Source organism: Ceratotherium simum, chromosome 3, assembly GCF_057802395.1.
Source record: "Ceratotherium simum simum isolate JZ-2026a chromosome 3, ASM5780239v1, whole genome shotgun sequence".
Lineage (NCBI taxonomy): Eukaryota > Metazoa > Chordata > Mammalia > Perissodactyla > Rhinocerotidae > Ceratotherium > Ceratotherium simum.
In genome coordinates this window covers 54,808,608-54,823,785 of record NC_141902.1, presented here as the reverse complement: position 1 = coordinate 54,823,785, position 15,178 = coordinate 54,808,608, and the positions used below count along the sequence as shown (strand labels likewise).

At 35.2% G+C, this 15,178-nt stretch overlaps 1 protein-coding gene across 5 annotated transcripts in view; it reads left to right on the top strand.

The window, feature by feature from the left end:
* The window catches only part of ICE2 (interactor of little elongation complex ELL subunit 2), a 69,376-nt gene that overhangs the window by 17,715 nt on the left and 36,483 nt on the right, over positions 1 to 15,178 (top strand). For 4 of the 5 annotated variants that reach the window (XM_087428031.1, XM_087428027.1, XM_087428035.1 and 1 more), the window contains 4 exons: positions 5,420 to 5,557; positions 6,659 to 6,775; positions 6,941 to 7,100; positions 8,079 to 8,260. In XM_087428031.1, the coding sequence (XP_087284157.1) occupies positions 5,420 to 5,557; positions 6,659 to 6,775; positions 6,941 to 7,100; positions 8,079 to 8,260 (597 nt within the window). The remainder of the gene's footprint in view (positions 1 to 5,419; positions 5,558 to 6,658; positions 6,776 to 6,940; positions 7,101 to 8,078; positions 8,261 to 15,178) is intronic. The other variant, XM_087428037.1, reaches the window with a different exon arrangement.

The following is a 15,178-nucleotide window of genomic DNA, read 5'->3' as shown; positions in this document are numbered from 1 at the left end:
ATCTATAGAACTTGTATTTTACAGATCTCTCTTAAAATAGTGGTTAGCTAGATTGCTTTTTTTTTCTTTTCTTTTAAAATAAAATCTGACCATCTCTTGTCTTCTCATTAGAAAGTTTAGTAGTTTATGATAATTGATGTATATGGACTTGTTTGTAATTTCTATTTTTCTAAACTTCTTTTACTTCTTTTGAGAGAATTGACTATTTTCCCCCTTCCTTTTTCCCCTTCCTTTTCTATTTATTTGAAATTTATACATTGTTTTTCTGTTCTCTTAGTGGTTACTCTTGAATTTCTACTATGAATGTTTTCCCTCATTGAATTACCATGTCATGATCGATGTGTGGGTCAGTTTCTTGACTCTATTCTGTTCTATTAATCTGTATATCTGTAGAGACCATGTAGAGCATTTTGACTTGAATCATATCCCTCCTGATTGATATTGTTGTGTTAACACTGTCTCTTTTTTAAACCTACTTAGATTATTATTTTATACAGTGTTTGTTTTCATTTATCTACAAATTTTGACAGTTTTTTGGCTTTCCATTTCTTCTTACTTCTTAAATCTACCTTCTGAGATCCTCTTCATTATTCCTGAAATGCCATATGTTCTAGATGTTCCTTTGATGAAGATCTCTTGGTGATGAACGTTTTTGTTTATCTGGCAATATTTTTATTTTGTTCTCACTCTATTAAAATAGTTTTATTCCATACATAATTCTAAGTTGACAGTTTGTTTTATTTCTCAACATTTGAAGATATAATTCAACTTTTTCTGGCTCATATTATTGTTATTGAAAAGTGTGTTGCCTGTTATTTCTTTTAGGGAATCTGTCTTTTCTCTCTAAACACTGTTTATTTTTAGTGTTTTACAGTTTCATTACAATGTGGTTCTTTTTTTGTTTGTTTTTTTAAAAGAAATTCTACTTGGTTCATTGTGTTTCTTGTATCTGTAGATTCATATCCTCCATCAGTTCTGGAAAGTTCTCAGCTGTTTTCAGTTATTGCTTCTCCTTCATTTTCTCAACTGTGTCTTTCTAGGATTCCCAAATTTTGTAGGTTAGACATCAGTCTGTCTTCCGTTTCTCTCTTTTTTTTATTGTGGTAAAATATACATAACATAAAGTTTACTATATTAACCATTTTTAAGGAAAGGTCAGTGGCATTAAATACATTCACACTGTTGTGAATGTATTTCCTCCTTCCATCTCCAGAACTTTTTCATCTTTCCAAACTGAAACTCTGTACCCATTAAATAATAACTCATCATTCCCTCCTCCCTCCAGTCTCTGGGAACCACCATTCTACTTTTTCTCTCCGTGAATTTGACTTCTCTAGGTACCTCATATAAGTGGAGTCGTAAGTTTGTCCTTTTGTGATTGGCTTATTTCACTTAGCATAATGTCTTCAAGGTTCAGCCATGTTATAGGGGGCATGTGTCAGTTTTTCCTTCCCTTTTTAAAAAATTTTGTTTTAATTGTGGTAAAATACACATAACATAAAATTTACTGTCATAACCTTTTTAAGTGTGCTGTTCATTGGTATTAAGTACATTCATATTGTTGTGCAACCAACCTCCAGAACTCTTTTCATCTTGCAAAATTGAGACTTTATACCCATTTCTGAACTGTTTCTACTCACAACACTGCTGACACCAAATATGTGGAGTTTTCTTCCCCTACGTCAACCAGTTCTCCAACTCTCTAGACAGTAGGCCTAGGGTTCCTATGACCTTCTCCTTTGGTTCAGTAATTTGCTAGAATGGCTTGCAGAACTCAGGAAAGTGCTTTACTTAGTATTTCCAGTTTATTGTAAATGATAAAACTCAGGAACAGCCAAATGAAAGAGAAACAACTAGGGCAAGGTATGGGAGAAGGGGCACAGAACTTCCATGCCCTCTCCAGGCACACCACCCTCCCAGCACCTCCATGTGTTCACCAACCCAGAATCTCTCTGTACCCCATTGTTTAGGGGTTTTTATGAAAATTTCTTTTCTTAGGCATGGTTGATTAAATCATTGACTGTTGGTGATTACCTCAACATCCAGCTCCTCTCCCCTCCCCAGAGGTGGGGAGTAGGGCTAAAAGTTCCAACCCTTTAATCATGCCTTGGTCTTTCTGGCAACCATCCCCCATCCTGAAGCTATCTAGGGGCCACCAGTCATCTCATTAACATAAAAAAGACACTCTTATCACTCAGAAGATTCCAAAGATTTTAGGAGCTGTGTGTCAAGAACCAGAGACAAAGACCAAGTATTGTGATGCAATTCTTATTGCATCACACCCATTAAACAATAACTCCCAATTCCCCCCTCCTCCCAGCTCATGGCAACCACCATTCTACTTTTTGTCTCTGAATTTGTCTACTCCAGGTACCCTCATATAAGTGGAATCATATAGTATTTGTCTTTTTATGACTGGCTTATTTTATTTAGCGTGTCATCAATATTTGTTCATGTTGTAGCATGTGTCTGAATTTCCTTCCTTTTTAAGGCTGAATAAATATTCCATTGTATGATGTGGACATTTTGATTATCCATTCATCCATTTATGGACACTTGGGTTGCTTCTGCCTTTTGGCTACTGTGAATAATATTGCTGTGAACATGGGTGTACAAATATCTGTTCAAATATCTGCTTTTCAAGGCTTAAATGTGGGAGTCTCATGTTCAGCTCCCCACCTGATCTTAGAACTGGTTGAGGCATTTGCCCTCAAGCCGCCTCATCTTTCATGTGTTTTCTTACTGTTCACTGTTCCTGTTTCTCCTCATTCTAGGTGTTTGGGGTTTATTTATTTATTCATGGTCCTTGGAGATTCTCCTTGCTTTTTACCAAGCCCAGCAATGAGTAAAAATTGTTAGATGTAATTTATCCAGGGTCTAGTATTATTTGGATAGGATTGCTCTTCAAGGTACCTACTCTACCATACTGCCAGAGGTATCTATTTGATTTTTAAGTTTCAAACGTGTATGATACCATATTTTTCCTTTCTGGCCCAAAATAAAATTTAGGGAGCATAGTCGTTTTCACCTTTCTTTGTAATGATACATTTGTATTGTGTACATGCGTGTGCTTTTGGTGTATTTAAATTTCAAGATATTTTGAGTGTTAAATAACATTCAGGAGGTGGGTGATAGGGAACAGCCTGAATCACTTAACCTTCTTTGTTCGCTCAGCCTTTTTCCAAGACAAGTAAATTATTAGTTAAAACCCTTTTTTATTAAATATATCAAATAATGATCTTTTAGTTGCTTAATACCTACCAGTTGTGAAATACCTTTAATAATACATAACGTATCTGAGCATAGGTGTAAAACTGTGTTAGATTTTCCTTTGGGTCTTTATCTTGCCATAATTGCTAAATTTAGTAAAACTCATTTAAAAGCACTGTAACGTTCAGCAGAGTTTTACCAAGCAAGATGTACCAGTAAATATCTAACCAGAATAGTCTCAACGTCACATTATATTGCTTTCCTTTGCATGTTCAAATTCTTTTTTTTTTTGTGAGGAAGACTAGCCCTGAGCTAACATCTGATGCCACTCCTCCCCCCCCCTTTTTTTTTTCTTGAGGAAGATTGGCCCTGAGCTAACATCCGTGCCCACCTTCCTCTACTTTATATGGGACGGCGCCACAGCATGGCTTAACAAGTGGTGCGTCGGTCCACGCCCAGGATCCGAACCTGCGAACCCCGGGCTGCTGAAGCGGAGCACACGCACTTAACCACTTGCGCCACCGGGCCGACCCCATGCATGTTCAAATTCGTTTTTTTTTTTTTTTTTTAATTTTTTGTTTATTGCAGTAACGTTGGTTTATAACATTGTAAAAATTTCAGGTGTACATCATTATACTTCTATTTCTGCATAGATTACATCATGTTCACCACCAAAATACTAATTACAACCCATCACCACACACATGTACCGAATCATCCCTTTCACCCTCCTCTCTCCCCCCTTCCCCTCTGGTAACCACCAATCCAATCTCTGTCTCTATGTGTTTGTTTATTGTTGTTATTATCTACTACTTAATGAAGGAAATCATACAAATTCTTAACGACTACCACAGGACGAGAATGTTGGGAGTGTAAGTTAACTAATATTGTAAATGAGGAGCAAAGATATTATGCAAATCTGAGTTTTCAGTTGACTAGGGTTTTTAAAAACAAACAGAACTTTTCCATATTAACCCACATCTGCCTTAGTTGCAAGTAATATCCTGAATTAAATATCAAGGTCAGCATTGAAAAATGTGGATGGAGGGGAAGAATGTGAAAGATAGTGGGGAGTGAGGATTGAAGAAGGGGATATGAGGGGCCGGCCCAGTAGCATAGTGATTAAGTTTGTACTCTCCATTTTGGTGGTCCGGAGTTCATGGATACGGATCCTGGGCACAGACCTACAGACCACTCATCAAGCCATGCTGTGGGAGTGTCCCACATACAAAATAGAGGAAGACTGGCACAGATGTTAGCTCAGGGACAATCTTCCTCACCAAAAAAAAAAAGAACAAAAAGAAGGGGATATGAAACTATGGATGAAAAGATATACAGGAGTCAAGTTATTGATCTGTAACTTGACACATTTTATAAATGTCTGAAGGGAAAGGGGATGTAGAAATATTATAAAGATATGCTTATTGCTAAGAGCTTTTTTGATGTAAAATATATTCTAAAAGGTTCATATTAGGTTCTTTGACTGAAGAAGAAAAAATACATGTCTTAGAAGATAATGTATGTGTGTTTTAATTATAAACTCCCTCCCCCCCAAAATTGCTGTGCTTCTTTATTTACATGTTATCACAAATGACATATATTCTGCTTGGGTAAAGCTATGAATTTTATTTCCTTCCTGATTACATTTCCTGGTAAGTTATTAAGATTTTGAAAACAGTTTGGAGAGCAGGAAGTACTAAATACTCTATCATTTGAATTAGTTATAACATTTCTCATTTATTTTTTAGATTGTAGATTAGAATGACTTGTAAGATAACTACTTTGTTAATTCATTGTGCTTGGGAATCTTTTTAGGATATTAAACTTATTTATTTCTAATCATTCATGTGGCTCCTTTTATTGCAGTAAAGTGTGTTGAAATTTTCGTGTGGCTTTATTTCTTTGACAGTTTCTTAAATAGCATAGAAAATATATGTCTTCTCTAATTTTAAATTTTAATACAATTGCTAATTTTAGTATAAGTAAATATCAATATTTTTAAGAAATTAGGTTGAAAAGAATTATTATGAAAAAGAAGACATTAAATCAAATAAGGAATATACAATATGCCTAGATTGTTAGAAGTCTGATTAATGAAATGAGGCTAATATTTGAAATGAATAATTATATAATGACATGTAACTAAATTATTTTTGTTGCATTATTAAAATACAATACAAATGAATTTCTGTTAATTTTTATTTCCTAGAAAATTTTAAGAGCTTGCATTGAACAAGTGAAAAAGTATCCAGAATTCTATACTCTCCATGAAGTCACCAGCTTAATGGGATTCTTCCCATTCAGAATAGAGATGGGATTAAAGTTAGAAAAAACTCTTCTGGCATTGGTAAAGTTTACCATATGAAAGTAAAAACTTATTTTTGTCTGAAACATTATCTGTATTTCACAGATAGTATTTATGTTGAAATTTTGAACAATAATGAGATATAACTTTTAAACTATGCAATATAAATGTGCCCCTTTCTTTTTATTTTATGGATACCAATACTTGATATTTTTTAAAATGTCACTACAATCATGCGCCACATAATAACGTTTCGGTCAACAACGGATCAAATATATGATGGTGGTCCCATAAGATTAGTACTGTATAGCGTAGGTGTGTAGTAGGCTATAGCATCTAGATTTGTGTAATACACTCTATGATGTTCGCACAATGACGAAATCGCCTAACAATGCATTTCTCAGAATGTAGCCTTGTCATTAAGCAACACATAACTGTACCAACTTTATTTCTTGATTTTCTTTTCTTAGTTCCCATCTTTCTTTTTTTGTGTGTGTGTGTGTGTGTAAGATTAGCCCTGAGCTAACATCTATTGCCAATCCTCCTCTTTTTGCCGAGGAAGATTGGCCCTGGGCTAACATCTGTGCCCCTCTTCCTCCACTTTATATGGGACACTACCACAGCATGACTTGACAAGTGGTGCATTGGTCCGCACCCGGGATCCGAACCCACGAACCCTAGGCCACCAAAGTGAAGCGTGTGAACTTAACCACTACGTCACCAGGCTGGCCCCAGTTCCCATCTTTCTTAATGTCCCTGAATACAAACAGGAAGTCCCTCTTCTTTTAAATGATTTTATTCACAATCGTATTGGAAGTAAGTGTGTATAGAGAGGATATTTTAGAGTTTCTGCTGTACTGTGTTAGGATTTGTACCTCATAAAATGAGAAGTTAGAATTTAAAGTGGCAGAGAAAATTCCATGGCACCCTTGTCTTGGACCCTTTTTTAAAACAACCTATATGGTGGTTGGCAAGCCAAAACATGAAAGTCTTGACTTAAGAAGGCTCTAAAATTGACGTTTGCATTTAGTAGAATGAAGAATTTTAAAGTGAAAGTTTCATATGATGAAGGGATACTTTTCTTAGGGAAAAAAAATACATCAAGATTTTTGCAACAAAACATTCATTTTTTTTCTTATTTAGGGTAGTGTAAAATATGTGAAAACAGTATTTCCATCAATGCCTGCAAAGTTACAGCTCTCAAAAGATAACATATCAACCATTGAAACACCAGAACAAACAGCTGCAGCTATGCATTATGTAAGTAGGAAGGTGTTTTTGGATCTTCTGAGTAATCTTCTGTACCTCGTAAAGTACATATAACCTAATCGTTCTAAAGTCCCCTTCCTGCATCTCTCTCTCCTTTCTATTACTTTATCAAAGAAACTTCCAGTAAGTAGTAACAAGTTATATGTTGTTTTTCAGGACATTAGTAAAGATCCAAATGCAGAGAAGCTTGTTTCAAGATATCACCCTCAGATAGCTCTAACTAGTCAATCATTATTTACCTTATTAAATAATCATGGACCAAGCTACAAGGAACAGTGGGAAATTCCAGTGTGTATTCAACTAATACCTGTTGCAGGTTTGTGATTTGCCATATCAAGTAATGCTCTCAAAAGAGTTGGAACAGTTTTATTTCAACTGTCTAAACATAGGTGGTCAATTGTCAAATACAAAAATCTAAGTTTTGATTTAAAGAGGATGTAAATTTGACATTTATATTCAGTAGAATTTTTTTAATATGTACTGCTACTATAGAATTGATACTTAGAAGTGAGCTATTAGATCTACAGAATGTATACTCATGTTAGGGGGTGTGGGGTAGTTAGAGAAACAACTACGGTTTAGAGTGGCCAAAATTACATGAAGTGGTGAAGTTCTTCTGTCTTTTAGTGAAATGAAAGGAATGCAGTACTTTAGTAGACAACCTCAAATGGGTGAGTTTCCAGGACTAATTTACTTGTCTGTTATTGAAATTCAGAATTAAAATAGGTGTATACTTATAAGCATAGGATAGTCTCTCTTTTAACAGTAAAATCAATATTTGCACATAAATTCCTTTGTACAAAAGATTATTACCTTTCTATTTTGGTTTATATTTATTTAATAATTTTTTCATATCTTCTAGAATTAATATTATTATGTGTAACAACATAATTATAGTACATGAAGGACTATGTCTAATGAAACAAAACTACAAATCAGAGTTAAATGTAATATGTTCCCTGTGGTAAAAATTTTGTCACTTTTTGAAAGTATAACCCTATAAGAACTGAGTAATAATGGCAGTAAAAGTATAACAATAAAAAGCAGAGGATCCTTTAAAAAAATTGTTAGAAAGAGAGCATATTTTTCTTGCCAGTCAAATTCTCTTGCCCGTAGATCTCTAAGGGACTTGAAAGATCTTCTAGTTCAAGGGTGGCAAATAAATGAGACACATGCTACCACCTTCCTATCCTGTGTCTCGTTGTTTAGTGATTCTTCTGTAATACATCCTGTTTTGTTTTTAAGTATAACTGCTAGAAACTAATCACCTCCTTCCTTCTGTTTCTGTTTTAAGGTTCAAAACCAGTTAAAGTAATTTATATTAATTCACCACTTCCCCAAAAGAAAATGACCATGAGAGAGAGAAATCAAATCTTCCAGGAAGTTCCATTAAAATTCATGATGTCTAAAAACACATCTGTTCCAGTCTCTGCTGTATTTATGGACAAACCAGAAGATTATATATCTGAAATGGATGTATGTAGTGCTTTCTTTTTTTTCTCAAGGGAGTGTACTTATTTATCCTTTTGAAGCATAAAGTTTTATTGCAAGTTTTTTGATCTATTAGATAAAAATATATTTTTACCTCAGTTTTCTCCTTTTATAAAAGAAAGGTGATAAAACCTACTTCACAAGATTGTTATAAGGACTAAGTTTGATATCATATGTAAAATGCTGAGTGTAGTCTTTAGTATGTATGTACTAAAAAACTCAGTCAATGATGGTGGTGATCATGGTAGTAGTTTTATTTAATTGGGCTCATTCATATTCAAGAGATTTTAAGAGTGAAGAGGAACAAATGAGTTTGACTGGTGCAAAAAGTATTTGGTCATACTGTTAATTCTTTTCAGCATACTTAGCAGCTTTGTGACCTAGGTGAGCTACTTAATCTCTCTGTGTCTAGTTTGCTCATCTGTAAAATGGGTATCTTGATATTACCTAACTCATAGGATTTTCTGGGATTAAATGAGTTAATACATATAAAGAATTTAGAGCAATACTTGACACTGTAAATACTAGCTTTTGTTATTTTCTGTATTTTAAAATATTTTCCATGATTGTTAAGGTAAGACATTCTGTTTTTATACAAAACTTTATTCATTCATTCCACAAATATTTATTGAGCAGACACTGTTCTATGCACTGAAGATAAAGCAGTGAATTTAAAAAAGTGTTTTTTCTCTTGGAGCTTGCAGTAGTGGCAGAGGGCACAGATAATTAATAAGATAATAGCAAAAAAGCAAGGGTGATAAATGCTGTGCAGAAAAATACAGAAGGTTAAGGAGAAAGAGATAGGAATGAGACTATTTTAGGACAGGAAATATGAACAGAGACTTGGATAAAGTGAGAGAGCAAACAAACTTATAAAATAAAATAGAAAAACATTTTTCTTATTTACACCTAAGAGCTCATACTATTTTAAGGGTATTGGCTTTTTGTCTTTCATATTTTTTAATGTGTTTTTCTCTGTTTTCCATTTGCCTTTAATATTTTTTATGATGTGTATGTTATAAAGCACTTCCAACTTTTCTTAAATTTTCTTTTTTTATATTTTTAAATCAACCTAAAACTTATATTGGCATGAGGTGAATGTCAAGAAGTAACAAGTGCTGCGAAGTGACGTGAAGTAGGTTAAGAGGGATGTGAAGTATGTTAAGAGGGATGAAAAGTGACAGAGTAACTTCTCTCACTAATGGCAGACTAGGTAATTTGGACCTTCCCCATTACTGATGACAACTGAAAAAGCTGGACAAAATATAAAAATTTCTTTCTTAGAATTATCAAAGAGCTAACAAAATAGTGAGGAATTACAGGACTGAGATAGCAGAGAAGAATAGAATCCAAGGAGATAAGTCTATTATTTAGGGTCATTTTTGCCCTGGATGGTATTTGTCAGTTCTGAAGAAAAAACAGAAAATAAACTGTGTGTTTGGCAGCATCACAGGAGTAGGACAAAAGTCAGAGTTCAGTTTTCCACCCAGGGCTTAGACCCCTGCAGGGCTGCACCCCAGGAGCAAGAGTGAACCAGAAATAAATCAGCTTTCGGAGAGATTGTAGCCTGAGTTTTCAGGTCTTGAGCTTGGATTCAGATGCTTTTGGATTGCTAGTGCCTTTAGACACTTAGTAAAAGCAAATGAAAATAATTCTTAAGAGAAACATAACGTCATTTTGAGCCTCAAATTATTTCTACAAATAACTTTTAAAAGATAGCATCCAGAAAACATTTAAAAATAACTAGAGACAGGAGAAGACTAGATACTGTGAGCAAGAACCATCATAAACAATGACCAAAGATAAAGACTCACAGAAATGGATCCTAGAATTATCAATCACAAACTGTTAGCCAACTCTGTTTAATTATACAACATTCAAGGAAATTAAAGCCATGCTTGAAAATTTCGGAATTTCTTGTAGTTCTGAAAAAGTTTCAGAACTAGAGCCTTTTAAAAAAGATAGCAGATTTGAAAAAGAACTAAATAAAAATTTAAAACTGAAAAATATGGTAGGTACAGTTAAGAATTCTATAAATGGGGTTATTAACACATTAGATAAAGCTGAAAAGAGAATCAATAGACTGGAAGATGGTTTTGAAAAAGACTATCCATAGTGAAACAGACAACAGAAAGATAGAAAATAAGGAGAATAGGGCAAGAGATATAGAGGATATAGTGAGAATGTCTAACGTGTAGTTGCACCGAAAAGGATGGTGTAAAAGAGATAATGGGACCAAACCATACTTAGAGACAAAGAAAAAACTCTTAAAAGCCGCCAGAGAAACAAAAGGCACATACCTATACAGGACTGAGAGTTAGATTTGGGAATAACTTCTCAGCAACAACAATGGCAGCCAGAAGGCACTGGAACAATATATTGTGCTAAGAGAAAATTTCTAAAATTCTCTAACCAGTGAAAATATCCTTAAATAATAAAAAATTAAATAAAGATATTTTCAGATAAAAACAGAGTTTGCTGCCAGCAGACCCTTTTTTTTTTTAAAGCTTTCATTTTTTTAAACTTTATTTATTGTTCTCCCCAAAGCCCCAGTAGATAGTTGTATGTCATAGTTGCACATCCTTCTAGTTGCTGTATGTGAGACTCGGCCTCAGCATGGCCAGAGAAGCGGTGCGTCAGCGCATGCCGGGGATCCGAACCCCGGGCCACCAGCAGCGGAGCGTGCACACTTAACTACTAAGCCACGGGGCCAGCCCAGACCCTCTCTAATAGATGTTCTTTAGGCATAAGGAAAATAATCCCAGACGGAACGAGGATGGTGAAAGATGCAAGAAGGAATGAGGAATAACAAAAGTGAAAATAGTATGGATAGGCTTTAAGTTGTGGGTGAGTGCAGCAGCACTCAGGAAGTTAAGCGAGTTCTGAGATGAGCTGGGTCCTAACAACTCTAGAAACTAACCAACCAAAGTCCTTTCCAAGACAGAAGCCTTCACTCAGGAAAAATCTCTGGTAGTAGAGTCCATATTGAGCAGAACAAGGACCTTAAAGGTAAGAAAAGAGAAGTTTTCAGATAACTGTGAGAGAGGGGACTAGAGGAAGCAGATCTCAAAATGTACTAAAGATTTTATGTGCACACACACACAAACCTACATGTGTACGTACATACATACTTTGTGGTAACAATGAAGCATGAGCTTAGAGCCATGAAGCTAAAAGGGCTATCCTGGCATGCCCACACACAAGATTGTCCTTCCATAAGAGCAGGAAAACCCATCTCATTTAAATATGAGGAACAGAAGCAGATTGAGGGAAGCCCTTGCAAAGATGTTAGAGGAAAAAGAGATAATTGCTATAACATTTCTACAGTCAAGTGAAGAAAGATGTACCCACAAAACAGGTGTAAACTAATGTGCACATCCTTTGCCCTAGAAATCTCATTTCTAGAAATGTAGCTGAGAAGTACATTAGGAAAAGGACAAAATGTATGTGCAAGATGTTCATTGCAGCTCTGTTTGTAGTAGCAAAAGATTGGAAATAATCCACGTGTCCCTTAATAGGGTATTGATTAAATAGGACTCAATAGCATACTATGCATCTATTAAAAGGAATGAGAAAGTTCTATGCAGCTATAGTGTGATATCCAAGATATATTAAGTGAAAAAGGCAACACATTTTGTGTACTATGCCACTTTTTATTTATGAAAGGGGGAAATACAGAAGTACACACACATACACATGTTTGCTTATATTTAAAAAGAAAAAAACTGACACCATGAAGAATAAATCTGAAACTAGTGAAAATGGTTAACTATGGGGGTGGGATGGAACAAAGTAGAGGAGGCAGGGATGTCAACTAGATTTGTCTGAATGTATTTTATTTTATAGTTTAGAGTTTTGAACCATATAAATGTTTTACATGTCTATAAAACAGATTTTTTTAATGTTATAAAAGCCTGTCAAAGCTGAAATGAAACAAATGAATCCTCTGTGTATCAAGTTAGTGGTATAACCACTCAGAGAAGAATTATTTTAAGTGATTAGAAACTTAGTAATTTGTACATCCCTAAAGATTTATATCCTCAGTTCAAAAGTAACTGCCAGAAAGTCTTAAACTGCATTTAGTAACCATATTGTTAGTAATGATATTTCTATTATTATTTTGAACACATTAGATAGTATGATAAAGCAAATAAGTCATTATATTAGGAACCAAGAATTTTAGCATTAGAGATACAAACCCCAATCAAAGAAGTTAAGTAAAAACCCTATAATAATATTAGAATTGCATCAAAAAGATACGAGAGCCAACTTGAAGGGTTTCCGATTGGCCAGAGATGTGTCAGTTTGACATGACAAAGAATGATGGCAATGGATTGAAACATATGAAATATGTTAAAATCCATGAATTCATAGTGATTCTTAAAAATAAAAGTACTGGGGCCGGCCCCGTGGCTTAGCAGTTAAGTGCACACGCTCCGCTACTGGCAGCCCGGGTTCCCATCCCGGGCACGCACCGACGCACTGCTTGTCCGGCCATGCTGAGGTGGTGTCCCACATATAGCAACTAGAAGGATGTTCAGCTGTGACATACAACTATCTACTGGGGCTTTGGGGAGAAAAAGAGAAAAAAAAAAAAGGAGGATTGGCAATAGATGTTAGCTTAGGGCCGGTCTTCCTCAGCAAAAAGAGGATTGGCATGGATGTTAGCTCAGGGCTGATCTTCCTCAGAAAAAAAAAAAAAGTACTGGTCTCCTTTGGAGGATGCTATTGCATAGTCGTTATTCTGAAACTGATAAGAGGAAAAAATCAAGTATTTGTCTTGCCTTTCCGGTACAAACTATTTCAGGGTAATGACAGAATAGGACTGTCACCATTTTGCAGCTCCTAATCTAATAGTGAATCTAGACAATGATCATCACCAATGGCTGCTAAAATCATTAGAAGATCAATGAGGAATTTTATTTTTTATTATTATTATTATTTTTTTGTGTGAGAAAGAACAGCCCTGAGCTAATATCCATGCTAATCCTCCTCTTTTCGCTGAGAAAGACCGGCTCTGAGCTAACATCCATTGCCAATCCTCCTCCTTCCCCCCCCACCCAAAGCCCCAGTAGATAGTTGTATGTCATAGTTGCACATCCTTCTAGTTGCTGTATGTGGGACACGGCCTCAGCATGGCCGGACAAGCGATACGTCGGTACGCGCCCCGGGGTCCGAACCCCTGCCGCCAGTAGCGGAGCATGCGCACTTCACCGCTAAGCCACGGGGCCAGCCCAGTGAGGAATTTTATAATGGATAGATTAGGTTGACAACACTTGATGAACCAACAGAGCAATTGTAATATCACAAGAAGAAAGATAACCAGACATCATTAGCTTCCTGATTGAAGTGGGAAGTACACAGTACAACATGTAGCATATTCAAGTTAAAAAAAAAAATTGTACCTGAATCTGATCAAGCTCCTAGATCATTTTAGTAGGAAATTCAGGGGAGAGAGATATGTTAAATGACAACATAGGGATGCAGAAGTTAAAATCCAGAATGTGTAAATTTTTACAGGATAATGTCGGGGGAAGAGGGAGAATCTCCCTCTGCCCTTTTCCTTAAGGTTCTTATGGCTGGCCAAATAATCAACAAGACAGGTTAGCAGGAGAAAATAATACCAAGTTTAATAACATGTATACATGGGAGAAACTCAGAAATGAGCAACTCGTCCCTCTGTCTAAGCTGCTTACTTAAGTATTGCAGCTAAAGGCGAGGAGCGTGTTGGGGGTGGGTAGTGGCCTGGGACTTCAGAGGGCAAGAGGACAATTCTTTTTGGGGTCATCTATAGATAATGTGGTCAGGGAGAGACAGAGTTTTTTGATAAAAGAGGCTTGGTGCCTTTGCTATTGTAACCTCTATCCTACATTGTCTTTATAGCCATCATGATAGAAGATCTGTTCCAGGAAGGAGCCACCATGTCAAATTCTTTAGGCAGTTAGTGGGGGAGGTTAAATGTCCCTCAGAGAGAACAATGAAGGTAAAGAGATAAATTTCAGGGTGGCCAAATCTTGATCTCCCACAATAACTAATCTGGTTTCTTCTACAAATATCTAGTGGATGTGGAAGTTGGCAGAGGTAAGGGGGAGAGGCATTTAGCAAATTAAAGAAAATTGAAAGACATGTCAGCCAAATGCAATGTAGGGATCCTGATTGGATCCTGATTCCAATAAACAATTGTAAAAAGACATTTTTCAGACTGAGAAATTTTAACACTGATTAGATATGACATTAAGGAATTATTAATTTTTATTGATGTAATTAATATCTTTTATAGAAGAATTCTTTTACAGCTATATACTAAAATATTTACAGATAAATGATAATTTTTAATTTCATCTAAATTTGTTCTCTTGGAGGTGAGAGCATTGTTTTTCAATTCATTAGTTTTTGGTTTTTATTAAATTTCTTCATTTTATTTTTATGATTATGTTATTATTTTCCTATTTCTTGAAAAGAAATTCAAGCCTTGAAAAGGCTATGTGAATTATACTGCTGATTTTTAATGTCTAGTGTTCTAATTTTTGTTGCTTTGTAAGTATTCTGTAATTATTTTAATTTCTTATTTTGTCTAACAATTTGGAGTGGTTTTTAATTTCCAAGTGCTTGGGTTTATTGTTATTTACATTTTTCTTAATGATTTCTAATTTTATTTCCTTCTAAATAGAGAGTAAGACCTTAGATTCTGCTTTGTGCTATATTGATGTTGTCTTTGTATATTAATTTATAGTCTGTCTTTGGAAATGCCCCTTGGATTCTTGGGAGGGAAAAGGTATATCTTTGTAGTCTATATATATGTTTTCAGTCATTCATATATATTTGTTTCAATCATTTAATATTATTCATACTTTGTATATCCCTATTTATTTTTACTTAAAGACAGTGTGTCGTTGACCAAGA